Below are 17,358 nucleotides of genomic sequence, written 5' to 3'. Positions count from 1 at the left end.
ATCCACAAAGCCCTCTCTGGCTCTGATTCATAGGCCCTAGAGGTGAGTCCCTAGAGGGGAGATCTTTCTCATTGTTTCCTCTCTGAGTTCTCGGGGCACCAAGAAAATTGTTCTCTAGTCACTCACCTTTGATTTTGGTCCTCCTGACACAACCACATCTACTCATGACTGATAATGCAGACAACAATGATATAAGCTCTAATTTATTTGTTTGTTTGTTTGTTTTTATTATGTTCTGTTCTAATGTATTGCACTACTGTGTTCTCTCTCTCTCTCTCTGTAATGGTATATATGTATTTACATTTATATGTAATGGTATATGTGTATATATACACACACACATCTTATATATACATATATATCATTATATCATATATACTCATACGTATACATCACCATATAGATATCATTACGTGTATATATATGGTGTATGTATATATATATGATACAAAGTGTCAAGGAGACTCAGAGGAGAAAGAGCTTCAGCACGTGGAACTGCAGTCCTTACCTTCAGCTTTAGTAGCAACTCCTTACATCTCCCTATTGACCATCTTTGTAATGACAAGGCAAAACAGGTTGGAAATTCCAACATTCTGTGGGGCAGCATTCCTAACAGAAGAGCCCACAGAAGTGTGGTTGCCATCCCCAGGAAAGCCTTCTCCCAGAACAGAGCAGAACAACGATCGCGCCGTGGCCCTTACGATGACAGGAACCTCTACTAGTTAGTCCAAGGGGAAGCAGCTTTTTCAGGCTCAGGAACTCAGAGGTGGCAGGACTGCAAGCCTTCTTATTGACAGAGGACCGACATAGGACGATCTGACCTCGTTTGTACGGCTAACCAGACACTCATCACCTTACTGGGATTCGAACTACTTTCTAACATGGTGAGAACAGTTAGTTCGGGGATTCTCTCTGTGACCTCTCAGCCTAGCAGCTGTGGAACACACAGGGAAAAGACAGTGACTGAAGGGATGACCCAAAAGACAATGCAAAACAACTGTGTGTGTGTGAGACAGAGAGAGACAGAGGGAGAGAGACCGATAGAGAGAGAGAGAGAGAGGCAGGCCTATGTACTGAGGATTGGCTAAGGGAGGTCGATAAGCCACTAATAACCTCTCTTTCTATTGTTCTGACCATGAGCTGTTTCCTCAGCTTGACCTCAGACAGCTCAGACGTGAACTTTCTGGCTTAAGGACAGTGGTATCTGCGAGCTACACGTGGCTCATTCAGCCAGAAAATTCTAGAAGTTCAAAAAACGATTTCTGAGAACACATCCTGTTCAGTATCCTGCCCAAGTCACAGAGCTGCCTTCTCCCTCTTTCCTGTCTTTGGGGAGAGAGACCACTCGGCTGATAAACTCTGCAGGGGCACAATGAAACCTTTCGATCTCCCTCCTCATCCTTAAGACATGATTATTTGGGGAGACAAAACCTAACACCTGTAGAACAGTAGACCCTAGTTGGCAGTACACCAGGAAGCTGGCTGTGGCATTGGGCATCCCAGGGACCACCATCTCCTCATTCTCCACCCCATCATCGGACTGAGCCCCGAGGCGGTCTGGCTCCTGGAAGTTCACCACAGGCACTTGTAACCAGCTCTAACGAATTAAAACTGGCCGTAACCAACCTTCCTGCTCTTGGCCATACTTTCTGGAGACACTCAGAAAGAGCACTGGTCTGGTCCTGCCCCTTCTTGGTGGAGATGCAAAAATCTAACACCCAGATTGGGGGAGTGACTTATGAGGACCCCTCGGGGAGTGGAGGCTTTCAGAGGTCAGCTTCACCCCTCCCTGTGAGCCGGTGATCCTGGGGAAGGCACCTTCTCCGAGGTACTGAGTTACTGCCTGTGGTAAAGGACGGCATGGGCACGACAGTGGTTTTAAAGTTTAAAGTGCGGTAACAAGGGCTACCATTTGCCAGGAGTGTAAGTGTGCCCGCGCTTTGTGAAGACAAGAGGAATCGGGAATCTCCTTATTCCTTCTGACCTATGTATTTCATCGAAATGACCCTATCTCCCTCGGACTTGAACTGCTTGAAGCACAAACGAGATTTGTGATCGACCGTGTGGGAGACCAAGGCTCGCCTACCTGGGCTGGAATTTTTGCAATACTTTGTATTTTTCTTGGTAGTGATTTTTATGTACAGGAAGAATGTATTTGGTGGGTGAGCCTCTGAGTTGACTCAACAATTTTGTGGATGAAAGCAGAAGAGAAAGAAATGAAATCACAAAAAAGGCCACCGCAAGTTGGGGGTCCCACCATTCGGAAGGCCAGCTCGGGTCAAGTGGACAATGAGCTGCGTGAAATGGCCACGGAGTGGACAGAGGGCTGAAGAGATGAGCTCACCCAGCGGCTGGCTCCGGGGCCTTTCCCCCCACTAGAGGATGAGACAGGTCAAGCCGGCATCTTACCTTCTTCAATGGTGACGTTCCCTCGGAAGAAGTATTTCCCGTGACCTCTGGAGAGCGCCACACCTAGGCTGTGCAGAGAGACAAAGCAGACCTTGAAACCCGTGGCCTCGACTGCGATAGCCTTGTGGGTTCACTTTTTACTTTCCACGTTCCCATTTCCATCTCATGTTCTGGAAACAATTTTTCCAACAGTTTACTTTCAAAACCCCACTGGTGATCGTTGGTGTTGGTTTTTCTTAGGTTCAATCAGCTGCTTCAAAGCAATTTCTGACTGCAAGCACCAGCAGCCATGGGCTGCCCGTGTGCGTGTTCAGAGGCCTGGCAAACGGCTTGTCCTTCTCTCGGATGCCCTCGCAAGAGCCATGTGCCCTGCTCTTCACCACTACCCTCCACACGCCTGCCCTCCCTTCAGCCACACACAGGTCTTTCCAGACCCTAGAGTTCACGACTAGGGGAAATGAACCCCCTCTCAAGGACGAAAAGGAACATTTCCACTACACTAGTGTGTGACCACGTTATTGTGCTGTGGGCTTCTGGGCCCGACCCTCTCCCGAGGCTAACGGATGCTCCCCCCTCTCCCGGGCTTGCTTTAAGCTCCTCTCTAAAGGAAGAGAATATATTTTGAAAACACAGTCTCTTCATCTGGCAAACCCACTTAGCGGTCATGGTTTCCCTCGACTGCTCTGCTTCCAAATGGAATCAAACTCTTGATCTCTGGCAGTCTATGACTATGCAATGGCATAATTTATTTTGCAGATTCATCTAGAGTCAGTAAATTCTTTCTCTCCTTAGCTCTGCGAGGCACCGGTTCAGGAACGTGAAGCAGCCCCACGGGAACGACTTCTTACAGAAGTGTTACAACACTAAGGTCACGGTAGCGGGGGACTCTAGAATGCCACATGCGCATCTGAAAGCAGGCAATGGGGCCAAGCCGTTTTTCGGGACGGTTACAGAGAAATAACAGGATTCCGAGGTAGACAAGCACAGAAGTACAGTTTGGAGCAGTTAAAACGGAAGCACGACACGTAGGGATGGGTATGCTACCTTCTCGTGCGAAGGTTTGCTTTTTGATCATGGAAATAAAAGGTGAAATGAAGCTCACGGGGCAGCAAGTTAGCTGGATGGTTTAAGGACCTGGCAACCCTCTGAACTCGTCTCTCCACCCTTAGCTGGAACCCCAAAGCTGATCTGCTTGATAATGAGATGCAAAGCCATGACAAATCGAGTGAGTTCTCCTAAGTGAGCCTGAACCATCTTCCCCCTTCTGGAAAACAGAAACAAAAGCAGCCTGGGAAAAGCCCCTTCCTCACTCTTTCCAGCCTTTCGGCAGGGTGTTTGGTTATCTTCAGATGAGGAGCTCTGAGAGCGTCAGCAGGTTTTGTACAAACACAACTGATGGGTCTGATGGAATGTCCATGTATTATGGTCAGCTCTACCTGAAAGGAGTACCCTTGATGTCTGTATAATAGTAGTCATTTGTCATCACCAAAACCCGTTTCTAGATTGAAAAAAAAAAAAAAGTCGTAGAGAGAAGAAAACATGGTTAGTCTGCTAGGTGAAGCTTTCAGAAATAAATAAAAATAAATGGACACACTATGATCAGGTTAACAATACTACATGAATCTTGTTTGAGATAAGTAAAGACAAGAGAAAAATGATCTCAGCGAAAGATATTTATTCCAGATAGAGCTTTCAAAGCTAATTTTTCACAGTGGTTTGTTTTAAATTAAGCGGCAAGAATGTTTGAGAAAAAATGTACCCCTTTGTCCACTGTCTTCTTCACCTCCATGGAGAACTTCCCAGTCTTCCGGTTAACCATGGCGTTTCTTAACTAAAACGATAACAGAACACTGGTGTTAGTTCTTCCCCAGGTTCCGTGCCATCTGGACATCTGCATCCTCCAGCTCGGGAGCACACTGGGTGGTTTGTGCAAAGCAGGGGTATGACAGGGCTGGGGTGCGTCCCCATCGCACGGCGGGCGCTCTGGCGCTCAGTCAGCGTGCTGCACTCAGCCCCCTGAAACAGGGCTTCTGAAGAATACACAGCTAATGGCTGCTGTACTGGGGCAGGGAGGCTCACAGCAATAAATGGCAACTTCCACTTGGGGTGCTCCTGTGAGCCTCAGGGCAGCACCAACGATGCGGTCCGAGCAGCGAGCCCCGCCAAGATCGAAAACCCTCAAGAGGCAAGAACGTCTCCGGGGACAAGATAACATTTTCAAAAAGGGTATTAGTGTGTCCTGAAGAAATCATTTTTCAAAACATAATCAAGTCAAAGGTGTTTTTCTACACAGTAGGCTTTTCTTTTCTTTTTAAAGACCAACCACTTGGAAGACAGGGACTCACGTTCCACAGCACGCAGCATCTTCAGATGCACTCGGAGAAGCCCGAGCAAGTTAATAGTCTCGCTCACAGTGACAGGCAGTGAACAGGGCCACCCGGGATCTAAGTTTCAGAGGCTCCGTCTAGGGACACTGAGCCTCGCCCCCGCCCCCTGCCCCTGGCTGACCCCTTCTAATTAGGTGCGGCCCTTCTGTGGGTTCAGAGAAGGACCGCAGACGCAGTGATGAGAGATGGGCCGTCGTGGGCACCAATGGCAGACGAGGGGGATGCCATTGAATGGAAAAGGAGCAAATGCTGACATGCCACAGCCTGTCGGGAAAGGCTCTTTCCCAGCCCCAAGGCTTTTTTTTTTTTTTTTAATCCTCTCCCCTCTTCTCTCCTTTGAGGAGCTTGACTAAGATCTGGCCGATAGAAAACTGCAATGCTTGCAAGCCACCTAAATTTGATTCGGGGCTGTCTCGATTTGGGTTCACATTCCCATCTTCTGTGAGAGAGAGAGAGTAAAAAGCATAATTTTTAGCTGGAGGCATGTATAAAATAAAACATATATTTTACTCTAGATATTTTTTAACAACACATAATGGGCATTTCTGGAAATATTTTCCCATTTTAACTTTTGTGGTTTTGGATGGGGAGAGCTGGTCCTAATTAAGTCTACTTTCTAACTTTTAAGAACGGCTCGATTTATCTTTAACATGGTTTTCATTTTTCCTCTTTCTGGTGCCTGCCTAAAGCCATTTGGGACCTTCCCCTCTCACATTCCCCAGGCAAGTTGGAGATTAGGTAAGCTTCTCTGTGAGTCTGTACCACCCCGCCCCCAACTCCCAGTAGCAGGGAACAATCAGCATTGGGGGCTGGGCAGCTCCAAGGCCAGGGTCACTGAGGCTTTCTGGAGGCAAATACGCAGATGTCCAGTCCAGTCTTTCCCTTTTCTTCAGTTCTAATGAAAATGGATTACACTTACTGAACACCTACATGTGGGGCAGGACGGCGCTGTAGTTAAGGACTCCGCAGCCAGAACTTATGAAAGAATCGCTTCCTCTCTCTATGCCTCAGTTTCCTTCTCTGCAAAATGGAACTAATGACAGCATCCGTCTCACAGAGTTGCTGTGAGAAGTAGATGTGCTGATATTTAGAAGGGTGCCTCGTCCACCCGAAGCATCCAGTAAATGTTGGCTGTCCCCCACCATCATCTCCATCACCATCATCGTCACTACCGTCCTCCCCCCTTAAAATGCCAGACCTCCTTCAACAGCTTAAGGGATCAGGATTCAAGCTCGAGTTTGCTTGACACAGATGCTTATGCCCTAAACCAACATTTCTAAACTTTTGTGAGCCACCTGAGAAATACATCTTACTCCGCGATGCCCTCTCATGTCTCCTATTTTAATAGATTTCATTGCTTGTAAGTGCTGCTCGTGGACCAGTCATGGACTTTGTGACCTCCCCCCAACTCCGGTGTTAAAACCGCTGCTCTTCACCACCTGTGGGAGGGCACAGACTGAAAAAGAGGCAGCCCACGGTAAGGAGAAATGACCCAGGGTGTCGAGACTCAAGTCTTACCGGTGATGCATATCCCTGTTCTATACCCTCTCTGTGGCTCCGTTTCCTCCTCTTTCATTCATTCCATCAAAAGTGTTCTGAGCGAGGACTCCCAGACCCCAGGGATCCCATCAGGTGCTGAGTAACTATGTTGATCGGTCTTGTAAATCCCGGATAATACTGATAGATACCATCTACTGAGCCTTTATGATGTGCCAGACACAGGTTTTAAAACCCTCAAAATAAGGCACCATTATTATCCCTATTTTACAAGTGGAGAAACTGAGGCACAAAGTTAAGAAACCTGCTTTTAGTCACACGGGCTCTCTGACCCTCAAGCCCATGCTGTTAGTTTTGCTTCCCAAAGCAAGAGAGTAAGCATTTGGGGGCGCCTGGGTGGCACAGCGGTTAGGCGCCCGCCTTTGGCTCAGGGCGTGATCCCGGCGTTGTGGGATCGAGCCCCACATCAGGCTCCTCCGCTATGAGCCTGCTTCTTCCTCTCCCACTCCCCCTGCTTGTGTTCCCTCTCTCGCTGGCTGTCTCTATCTCTGTCGAATAAATTAATAAAAAATCTTAAAAAAAAAAAAGAGAGAAAGCATTTGGACAAATTTAAAGCATTAATATAACAACTGTATAGCATGAATATAAAAATAATGTATTGTTATTTCTGGATTGTTTTTTTAATCAAAGATTTTAAACTTGACCATGCAACAGTCTTAGGTTTTAACTTTCCAATAGGCTCTTGCACAAGCTCTAGGTTCTGTGAACTGGGGTGACAGGAAGGTGGTTTCTGTCCTCATTGCCACAGGAGGAAGGGGGGTTTTGTGCCTTTTCAACAGACTGTGTGGTGAGAATACAGCACCATGAGACCAGAACAGTCTAGAAATGTCACTTTTCCATCGGAGGAGACTGAGGTTTGAGAAGGGCAGCAACTTGCACCAAATACTACAGTAAGTCAGTGGTACCCTTGCCCCAGGGGCCAGCTTACAAGACCAGATGGAGGAGGTACCCAGAGCAGAGACCAGAATGGTGGGGGAGTAACGAAGCTCTCAGTCCCCACCAGGCCGGGAAGGGCAAGATCGACGGTGCTGCTCGGAGCTGGCCAAATAGCCCTCAAATTTGCCACTACCTGGATCACAGCAATGAGCACCTGGAGAAATAATGGCCCGGCGGAGGAATATTCCCAGGCAAGGTTGGATGTGCCCATCTGTTAGCATATTACATAGTCAAAAAGTCACGTGACAATGTTTGACTTAACAGCGTCAAAGAAGAGCAAATTAAAACATCAGCGAAGGCACCTGGGTGGCTCAGTCGGTTAAGCACCTGCCTTCAGCTCAGGTCATGGTCCCGGAGCCCTGGGATTGAGCCCCACATCGGGGCTTCTCCCTCTGCCTCTCGCCCCGCTCATGTTCTCTGTCTCTCTCTCAAATAAATAGATACAATCTTTAAAATAAATGAATAAAGCATCCACGAACTGTCTTTATGTTTCGCTATCCGAGGCACGTGTGCAGCAGGCATTACAGCAACAGGCATTACAGCGGCTTTCGCCACGGTGGGGCAGATAAAATAAAGGCCAAACCTCTTCAAGCTGGAAATCGTTTTCTGGGGATGGCGATCAGCCTCCCGGTCTCTCTGGGAACCACCCTCCCCCTGGGTCCTGCGTGATCCAGGTTACACACGTTTCCCCAGAGCCCCTAGCGAGTCTGTCTCTCTCGTCTGCACCCCGAAGCTGCAACGGCTTCGCTGACCATTCAAAGCACCCACAGTACAAGCTGGTGGTCACGCCTCTGGTTCAGTCGTGAGCCTACAGCGCTTCCTCCTGTGTCAAAGCCCGTTAGGGAAGCTCTCCCCCCGAGATCCACGGATTGCCTTGGGTTTCATGTGTAAGTGTATAATGATAGCTCGTTCTGCTAATGGCGGTTTGCTCTCCACATCAGAACATGAGCCTCACCTTGCCTGGTGCACAGGCGGCATGCACTTCCAGGCCCCCAACGCCATGCCATCTGGGCCAAGCCAAGAGATTAAAGGGGAAGGGAGAAGCAGGAGATAAACAGGTCTGTCATTTCCAAGCAAGCGTTTCACCAGAATATGAAAACAGACTTGGGCACAGAGCATCTGTACAACAAAATCAAAATCCACTCTCTCTCTTTCAATCTCTCTGTCCAGGCTGGGGGGGCGGGGGGGAGGTACTGTGGTTGGTTTGTGACCCAGGGCTCAAGCATGAGCTGCAAAGACACTGGAGTAGGTGAAAAGAAGAACAAACTAATTGGGCACAGTTCTCAGAAATTCACCCCAGGAGAAGAGGTTTATGGGGCTTTAGAAAGAAAAGACTCGAAGGACATTTCGCACAGAATCATCGCAGGTAAGGAGAAATGTGAGTTGACTGGAGAGCAGTAGAAAAGGCTCACACTGCAACAGAAGGGGTTTCAGGTGGCCTGGAGGCAGGATCTGACCGGCCGGTATTCACAGCCCCACCCCAGGGCGAGCATTTGTTTAGCGGCTGGTTGCAAGGTTGCCCCATCTCTGCGGCACCCCTCAGGGGAGGATACTATGGGAACACGGTGAGGGCACTGATACAGCGTCTTCAAGGACACTTGGACTCAAGGCCTCTTTCTAAGGCGTAACAACATGGTCAAGAGCTTTGGGGCCAGGTGGCCTGGGCTGGAATCCACACGGTGTGCCCGTGGACCAAGCCGTTCTCTGCCTCAGTTTCCTTACTGCAAAATGAGGATAGCAATAATACCGACTTTGTAAAACTGTTGTGTAGAATCAACAAGTTCGTCCACATATAGCACTGGGAACAGTGCTGGCACACAGGAAGGACTCAATACGTCAGTTATTATCTATATTTGTTTTTTTCTCTTTACGGCAATAATCATGCTCACTGTGGAAAGTCTGGGAATGACTAACAGGTAACAGGAGTAAGAAAAATATCATCCTTCAGTCCTTCAATCATCTCTGGGAATTTATAACCAAAGAATAAACTCCATTTTAAAAGGTATTGTTTCCTTTGCAGAGGTGACAGGCACTGGTGATTCAGGCCAGGCTGTGGACGTCTCAGGGTCCCTTCCTGGCAACGGGTCCCCAGAGATCCATCTTACTCATTGTATTTTGATGTGATGCCCAAGGCGCCTGGAGCCTGGGCCAGATGTCCTGCTCACCCACCTCTAAATGGTTTCTAAGTCTTCTCCCTCTTTTTAAGATTCTAATTTTAGCCAGTCTATTTTGCACATGTTTTAATAGTATATGTGACCTCACGTCTTTTTTGGAAGGACGCAGGGTCTATGTTATAAATACCATCATTACATTCAACAAGAGCTGAGTTGCCAAGAGAAGTAGGATGCGCCTTCCAAGAAGTTCTCTGCGGCTGGGCAGGCTCAAGCTGCTTCCTCCTTAGTGGGCTCTGCCTCACGGTCTCTCCCCGATCTTGACCGAAAGCTGCCCTCGGCCACTTACATGCAAACCCCAATGGTGGACCTACGGGCATGTGGGATCGCGTGTCGACGTTACAAAGCTGCTCTGTAGAGGGTCCAGCATTCTCCAGTCAAGGGAGGGCAAATCTCTAGGAGAGAAACGGTGACCCGGGGTTTCCCAAATGCGTTGGTGGTGAAGGAATTCACGCTTTGAGCGCACCACTTCCTCAAGGAAGTAAGACAAGAGACCCAAACCACGGAGACCACAAGAGACCAGTTTGGGCAGAGTAAGAGCGCTGAACTCGCAGGAGATGCGGGAACTCTGAAGAGGGGTAATGCAAACCCAGTCCTGGGAGTCGGATGAAGGTGAAGAACGCGTAAGAGGCTGGGAATCCCACGCTCTGTAGCTCCGATGAGCAAAGAAGACAGCGCAAGGAAACCACGATTCATAAAAGGAGATACCAGCTCCTTGAAAATTAACTGGAGCGCAGGCGGAGGCTGGAGTGAGCCAAGTCCTAAATCTCTCCCAGTACCACGACGGGAGGACCCCGAAGTGAGAATGAGCGTCAAGCCCTTTGCCTCCCATGCTGATCCAAATGGACGGGACGAAGGGGGGGGGGGGGAAGCGTGTTGACGACAAGGTTCCAGACTTCCGGGAAAGGAAACAAAAAAGTCCAGCAAAGTCAAAATAAGACAACTGATAAAGTGAAGATGGAAGAGAAAGGAAAATAGTAGAACACGCCCTTCGAACATTCATGAGACAGTTTAGCAGCTGTAAGTCTGCGGGACGTTCATTCATGCGCAGGCACCTGAGGATGACTGCTGATGAGAACAGTGTAAAGGACAGCCACCGTCACAGATGCTCCCCGTGTCCACACAATGGTGTACACACATTTTCATCTTTCAGCATATTAACACTAAATTAAAGATTCACAACAGCTCTCTGATGTAGGTACTGTTATCACCATACTCATCTTACTGGGTAAAAAAGGACAAAAGCCAAAACTGAGGTGCAGAGAGGATAACTGTGTGCTTGAGACCAACAGCCAGCAGATCGCCATGGTGGGATTGGAACCCAGGCGGGCTAGTGCCTGGGTGGGGCCCCTCACAAGTGCGCTAGCCTGCTTCTTGGTAAGAGCAGGTGGAAAGGGGAGAGTGGGGACATTGGCTGCAGTACAAGCTAAAGGCCCCAAAGACCATGTTTAAAGAGCAAGATGTAAAACCCTGCCAGGTCATTGTCAGGCCACCAGCAGGTGGGGAAAAGAGGGCAGGTGAGAAAGTTGTTTTTTTATCAAATAGTTATTTTGTCTGAACCTGAGTTTCAAGAGTCCTTGTACAGATGAAGGAAATCAGCTACACTTCTAAGATATGCCTCTTGGATTTTATAGGCCAGGAAGAAAATCCAAGATTTACGCTAGCTGAGATGTCCAGGGAGCAGAGGACACGAAGAGAAGAGAATGACAGCAAGAGAACCCAGCTGGGGAGTCCAAATGGTTCCCCCCAACAGCTCTTTGGAAAGCAGGACAGACTGAAGGGCAGAAACATGGCTATCTCCACGATGAAACTGAAGAAAGGACCCTGAACACGTCAGGGAGGGTGCAGGCAGAGAGCCGTGGTTGTGGCACGGACGCACCACAGAGAAAGTCAAGAGCAAGGATCCAGGCAGGATCTCATGAGACGTGACAATTTAATTAAGGACAGTCTGCCTACATTCGTGCAAAGGCAGCCATGTCGAACAAATCTGATTTATTGAGGAAATAACAAGAAGACGGACAGGGTTAAGTCGTAGGCATAAGGAAGGCTTTTGATACAGTGCCGAAGGCTGAGTCCGTGCGGAAAATGAGCGTGTGCGCTCTTGCAGTGTGGCCGGAAGGGGGACGGCAGGGACGGCCCAGGAAATGGACCGCCAACCCGCAGAAGGGAGGCAGGCCTGCTCAGCCTTGGGTGGCTCTCTGAAAGCAAGGGCTGTGCCCATGGCATCCTGACCTGAAGGTGGGCAGAGCCTTCTGCTGCCGAGCCAGGCTCGGGCCAGGCTCCCTCCGAGGGTGGCAGGTCCCATAAACTGCACTGAGGCAGGAGTCTGGATGAATCCACAGCAGAAGGGACCAGAGCCTGGCAGGGGATGGTGTGAGCCGACCGCACAAAGCAGGCAGGTGGCTGGCCTAGCTGCAACCGTTCCAGCCAGCAGGAGAGTTATAAACCCCCAGTGCGGTGAAAAGAGCCCATTGTCTTCATGTCCCTCTGGTGGCCAGGTGTCCTCCGGGGGGCCTCTCGGCCAGCTCCTCGGGTGGCCTCCAGGTAGAGAAGTCGGTACAGTGGAGCTCCCTACTCGCCAGGCTTGAACACCAGTCACTTACCACATCATCCCGGTCCTCCCACTCCACCTCGGACAGGTCAACGCTACTGTAGTTAGGTTTCCTTCGCTTTTTTCCTTCTTCGTACTGGCAGCGAGAGGAAGAGAAAGAAGAAGAAAAAAACATTTCCGTGAGATCATCAGCCAGGGCAGCCTTTATCTCCCCAAGCCCTGTTTCTCGGATGAGGACTGCGAGTGGAGGGACACTGGCGAGAAGCCCAGCAGGGGACAGTCCAAGGGATTGTAACAGCAGGAAAGCCCAGGCCAGGTGCTCCCACCTGGGAGGATTACAAGTCGACTCTCCTTGATACGAATTTACCTAGTGGACTCGTTTGGCTCCAAATCCACCAAAAGCAAAGCCAAGATTCCCCGCTGCCTGGATGGCACCTGTGTGGAATAGGGGTGATCCTTCTCTACTCCACAGTTTTAAAAGCCACTGCTTCATGACATAGGAAAGGGCGTTTTACGGTTTACCAAAAATCTAGTCATATCCCTTTGTTTCATAGTTCTCCCATCCCTACCTCCGGTCTCAAACCTGCCCCATACTCCTTGGAGAGGAAACAAAACCACTGGTGGGCTCAACATCCTGGTAACATTTCGTAGACACACAGAGCCTACTACTTGCTATCACACAGGCCACAGCAGGACTGAGCTAACTATGGCCTCCTTACCCAGGGTGGATGTGGGTATTGGGAATCACTGCCAGATTCAGTGGCTATGAGGGCATTTCTCTGGAAAAGCTCATGAGTGCCTTAAGAACTGGGAGAGTGGTTTTCGTTTTTTTCTCCTTAAATCACTGGTGTTAGTCACCCCACAAGCCTACTGTCTTATCCACTGGACGATCGTGTGTCTGGACGTTCCTGTGTCTCAGGGCCTTGAATGCCGGTCGTTGGGATGTTTATAATGAAGGAAAGTCTGCCCTCTACTGCAGGCTAAAGATAAGCAACCCCTTATAAGTTCATAAAATATGGCCAATGGCATATTGGAAAAAATATCTATGCACGTATCGTTTTTTCTTTTTCGTCCCTACGTTGGTCATCTTTGGATTGACGTGGTTAAGATTCAAAATGAGATGCAGTGTCACACATGAGATGTGTTTTCAGATCCCCAGACCACAGGTTACCATTGTGGACACTGCATGGCTACCGTGGAGACAGGTGCTAAAGGCACGTCGGTGTGAAGAAGGCCACTGCCAAGATGCTGAACCAAACAGGGCTGAATGGGCCGCCAGTGGAACCGAGGGGACAGAGGCCAGACAGGGTAGATCTCAGGTCACTGTGGGGCTAAACAGGGTCGAGTGGTTTTCCTGTCCTCTTGTTCTTCCTGTCAAATGCATTTCAGGAGCCCTGAGACGCCTCTGGAGCGCACCCCCCTCCACCGCCCAGGAAGGCCACACCGCCTCTGAAGGGCAGTGGGCTTGGACCACCGGGTCAGCCACCCGTCCGCTCCCTTCTCTCCGGTTTCCAATCCACAGATGTTCAAGGTCAGTTTTAGAGCATCGGATCCACTGCAGACGAAGAGGAGGGGAAGCGGCTCTGTAAAGGACAGCAGATTTGCAGTTGGATCCCGTTATGGAAACTTCGTGTGTTCATGGAAGCTCTGGCCCTTGCGAGAGCCAGGCGGGGGCTGAGTGGGAGGAACAGGAACGAGGTCAATGGAGTTGTCACCCACGTCTCACAGTGAGGAGGTGTGATGGGGAAGGGGACGCGTGATGCTAACAAGATTCCACATGTCTCTTTGAGGACGTAGAGTCACACACTCTTGCCCTCTGTTAACTGTCTAACCGCCCCCCAAGTTCCATTTTGGTGAGAACCATGACTGAGAGCCACTAGGTGCCCCAGAAGCTGACACAGCCCAGCTTCTCAGCATTAAAGGCAGAGCCTTCACAGTATCTGGGGCGCTGTAATGCTAAGCCTAAACTGTTCTGTTTTGTTTTGCTTTGTTTTTTTGTGAGAAGTACTTCCTTTAGTCATTTCAAAATGCTCCTTTATTTATTTATTCAAATGCATCTATGAGACACCTAGTAAGGAGCAGGTACTAAGCATATCAATAAAGCCAATGAAGCAGTCTTTCTTTCTTTTCCAAGGAATGGCTTGTAGTTTATCACCCTGAATTTTGCCTTTCAAAGGTCAATTTATTGCCCACCATGCATACAGGAAAAGAGGCTGTCACAAGTTAAATAATGGGTAAAACAACACTTTAGATAAGATCACACAGCCAGCATGCGGCAGGACACCCCCATCTACCACCAGCCCCTGACCAAATTTTCATGGCTGAGCCTCACGTTATTTCAAACACTCCTAAAAGAAATAATAAAGATTCCTGAGGTCCCGAGCACCAAATGTTCCCTCCTCCTCAGAAAGTGTCCATTTGTCTTTGTGAGACAAAGTGGTTCTGCCACTTTCTAGGGCTGTGATCCTGAGCAGGGGGCCCAGTTTCTCCATGCTCCCCTTTTCTCAGTGGCAAAATAGGAAAACCAGTAGTACCTCCCTGGAATGGCAGGTTGAGAGAATTAACTAGATACTGTATACAAATGGACAAACATATTCCTGGCACAGAAAAAAGCCTTACTATATAGCTAGCATGATTCCTGAGAGCCCTGACCTTGCTGGCCAAGACCCAGGTTCATTGCATACAGTTGGCTAACATGTCATTTCCTTGAAATGAAGGAGACCCATTGAGCGATTGAGCAGGTCACTGTTCTATAAACCATAAGGAGGCAGGAGATGTTTGTTGAAGATGGTTGTGTCAGACAGTCACATTCACACACTTTCTCCTGGTGTATATCTTATGCACCAAGACTTGTGGACTATAGCTCAGCGGGGACTCAAGACTGTCCCCGCAGAAAAACTCGTACCTCTGCTAAAAAACCCAAGTCCTTTTAGATGGTACTTGGCGATTCTGCAATCCACAGCGAACCCTTGACTTCTGACCACTCCTGGATGTCTTTCTTCATTTTTCCCCCCTTATAACTACTTAAGAAATTCAGTACATTGTGCTTTTGATATTCAGGAAACCTGGAGGGTTTAGAATGTGAGGTGAAGAGGCATTCACAGTGGGCTGGTCCGCAAGCCAGTGAGTCTAAGTAATTTCATTTCATTGAAGGAAACAGGCAGGGCTGGGGAAACCCTCTCCGGAACTCCATTGTAGGAATGCCCCTCTATGATGTCTGCTTAACCAGGTATACAAAGCCAGTCTAAAACACTTCCCATTTGGGTCTTTATTAACTGGCGAGCTCTTTAAGAGTGCACGTAGTACCGTAGCAGAGTGATTATTTTGAATGAGAGAAGGAAGTCAGTGGCTGCTGCATAAAATAAAACAGGTTGAGGGTGATCAGTAAACGCCAGCATAATGACCCTAGATCCCTATTCATCTTTTCTCCCATTAAGACAGCATACGGGAGGGCTAGAGATTAGACTTCCCCGAGGAAGACACTTGTGCTGTGCCCTGCCCCCACTCATCCCCCCACAGTTTCCAGGGTAATCGCCTTGCTTTCCTGCAGGGAAGCCCTGGGGTCCCCCTCTCCGTAACTACAGTTCTTGTAAGAGCAAGACCATCCTGGTTCAGAGATAGGCAAGCGACCTGAGCATGTGAGGAGACCCACAGCTCTCCAGGACATAGGGCTTGGTTCAGAGCCGGGGCTATAACTCACGCCAACCCAAATGAGACTCAGCCTGGCATGCTTTCCTGGATTGATCCAGGTAAAGGAGCTGCGCATCTGCTAGCGTCCTTAAGGTGGTAGGATGTGAGCTGGAGCTCCTCGTAACCATCTCTGCTTCTGCTTGGAGAGAGCTTTCCTGAGAATGAGGCCGGTGCAGACAGAGCAGAGCAAAACACAGTGTGTGTGCCTGGATCGAGTTGTGCCTGAAATCTTTATGCCCTTGGACGTTTCAGGTACCAACCACATTCTCTCACATTACCCCTTTCCCTTCTTCAAGATTTTTTTTTTTTTAAAGATTTTATTTATTAATTTGACAGAGAGAGACAGCCAGCGAGAGAGGGAACACAAGCAGGGGGAGTGGGAAAGGAAGAAGCAGGCTCATAGTGGAGGAGCCTGATGTGGGGCTCGATCCCATAACGCCGGGATCACACCCTGAGCCGAAGGCAGACGCTTAACTGCTGTGCCACCCAGGCGCCCCTAAGATTTTTTTTTTTAAGCTGGTTTGGGTTTCAAGCATAAGTAGTCATTGGAGTTCTGACTTGTATATATTTAATGCCTTTATTATTCCTCCTTAAAAATGAACCACTTTTAAAGTACATCTTAAGGGAAGTGTTCCTAAGTTATTTAGGAGCATGTGACCTGCAACCTATCACACTGTTACTCAAGATAGACTGCTGTGCTTGAGTGTGGCTAATCCCTATCCCTACTGCCCCCTCCCCCGCCACCCCGCCTGGAGGACAGACGTGTGGCCACAGTGTAGGAGTGACAGAAACAGAAGTAAATCTCTGACTCCCAGGCCAGCTCTCCCCTGTCCCTCCGCATTTAGCCTCTGACACACCCTGGATCCACCGGCCCCACTCCCTCTCACTCCCTCTCTCCCTGCGTGAGGATCTCGTTACTGGGGCTGAGGCATCGGATATGGCATTTGTTAGTGTATCTATAAACTGTAACTTCCTTTGAAAATGTGATTAACGAATTGCGAACGGTTTCCAAAGGTTTATAAACAGATACTTTGAGAGCCACGGGTAGGTTTGTAGTTTTTGGTGCCTGTTTTATGAAAAAAATATGTGGGGGAGAATTTAATAAGGAAAGATATTCTGTGCTATGAAATACTTGGAGGTGGAGTTTCAAATAAAGGCCAGATGTGGTGAACACACAAACCAGCCTGTGGCCTAGGAGGATGGGACAAGATGGGCACCCATCTGAGGGACAAGCTGGAGCCATCTGGGGGCACGCCTTCTGCGCCTGAACCTGCCAGGTGCTGTTTCGTGGTCTGCATGCCAGTGCTCTTCGGGCTTCCCTACACACTGGCTTTGGAAGCATCACGGGATGGGCTCAGGTGATGGCCACGTTCATGTTGGTTTGAAAAAAACAAAACTTTGCTTTTCCTGTGTTTTTCTGGGAAGGAACAGAGGAAATCAGCTACATACATCCATGCAGCCTCTGTGAAGCAAATATTGTGTATGCTAATAATTGATAAAATGTACATGCCGCCCCATGCTGCCAACAGGCAGGAAGGAGATGGGGGTGGGAGGCCCACAACTGGAGAGGAAGAAACCTTGCCCAAAGCTAATGCCATTTGGTGCAGGGGTGTGGCCAAGGGCAGGGAGCCAGCCAGTGTCTGGGCAGATGTTCTCT

At 49.0% G+C, this 17,358-nt stretch overlaps 1 protein-coding gene across 3 annotated transcripts in view; it reads right to left on the bottom strand.

The window, feature by feature from the left end:
* CACNA2D3 (calcium voltage-gated channel auxiliary subunit alpha2delta 3) overlaps positions 1-17,358 on the bottom strand; it is an 833,176-nt gene that overhangs the window by 168,098 nt on the left and 647,720 nt on the right. For all 3 annotated transcript variants that reach the window (XR_007191727.2, XM_057311802.1, XM_057311801.1), the window contains 4 exons: positions 12,064-12,147; positions 4,169-4,240; positions 3,846-3,907; positions 2,410-2,477 (listed from right to left, as the gene is read on the bottom strand). Coding sequence is in view for 2 of the 3 variants with exons in the window: in XM_057311802.1 (XP_057167785.1) it covers positions 2,410-2,477; positions 3,846-3,907; positions 4,169-4,240; positions 12,064-12,147 (286 nt within the window). In the remaining variant the exon portion in view is untranslated. The remainder of the gene's footprint in view (positions 1-2,409; positions 2,478-3,845; positions 3,908-4,168; positions 4,241-12,063; positions 12,148-17,358) is intronic.

Source organism: Ursus arctos, unplaced genomic scaffold (assembly GCF_023065955.2).
Source record: "Ursus arctos isolate Adak ecotype North America unplaced genomic scaffold, UrsArc2.0 scaffold_14, whole genome shotgun sequence".
In the NCBI taxonomy this organism is placed as follows: Eukaryota; Metazoa; Chordata; class Mammalia; order Carnivora; family Ursidae; genus Ursus; species Ursus arctos.
The sequence above is the reverse complement of the archived record's forward strand: the minus strand, read 5'-3'. Positions and strand labels throughout refer to the sequence as shown.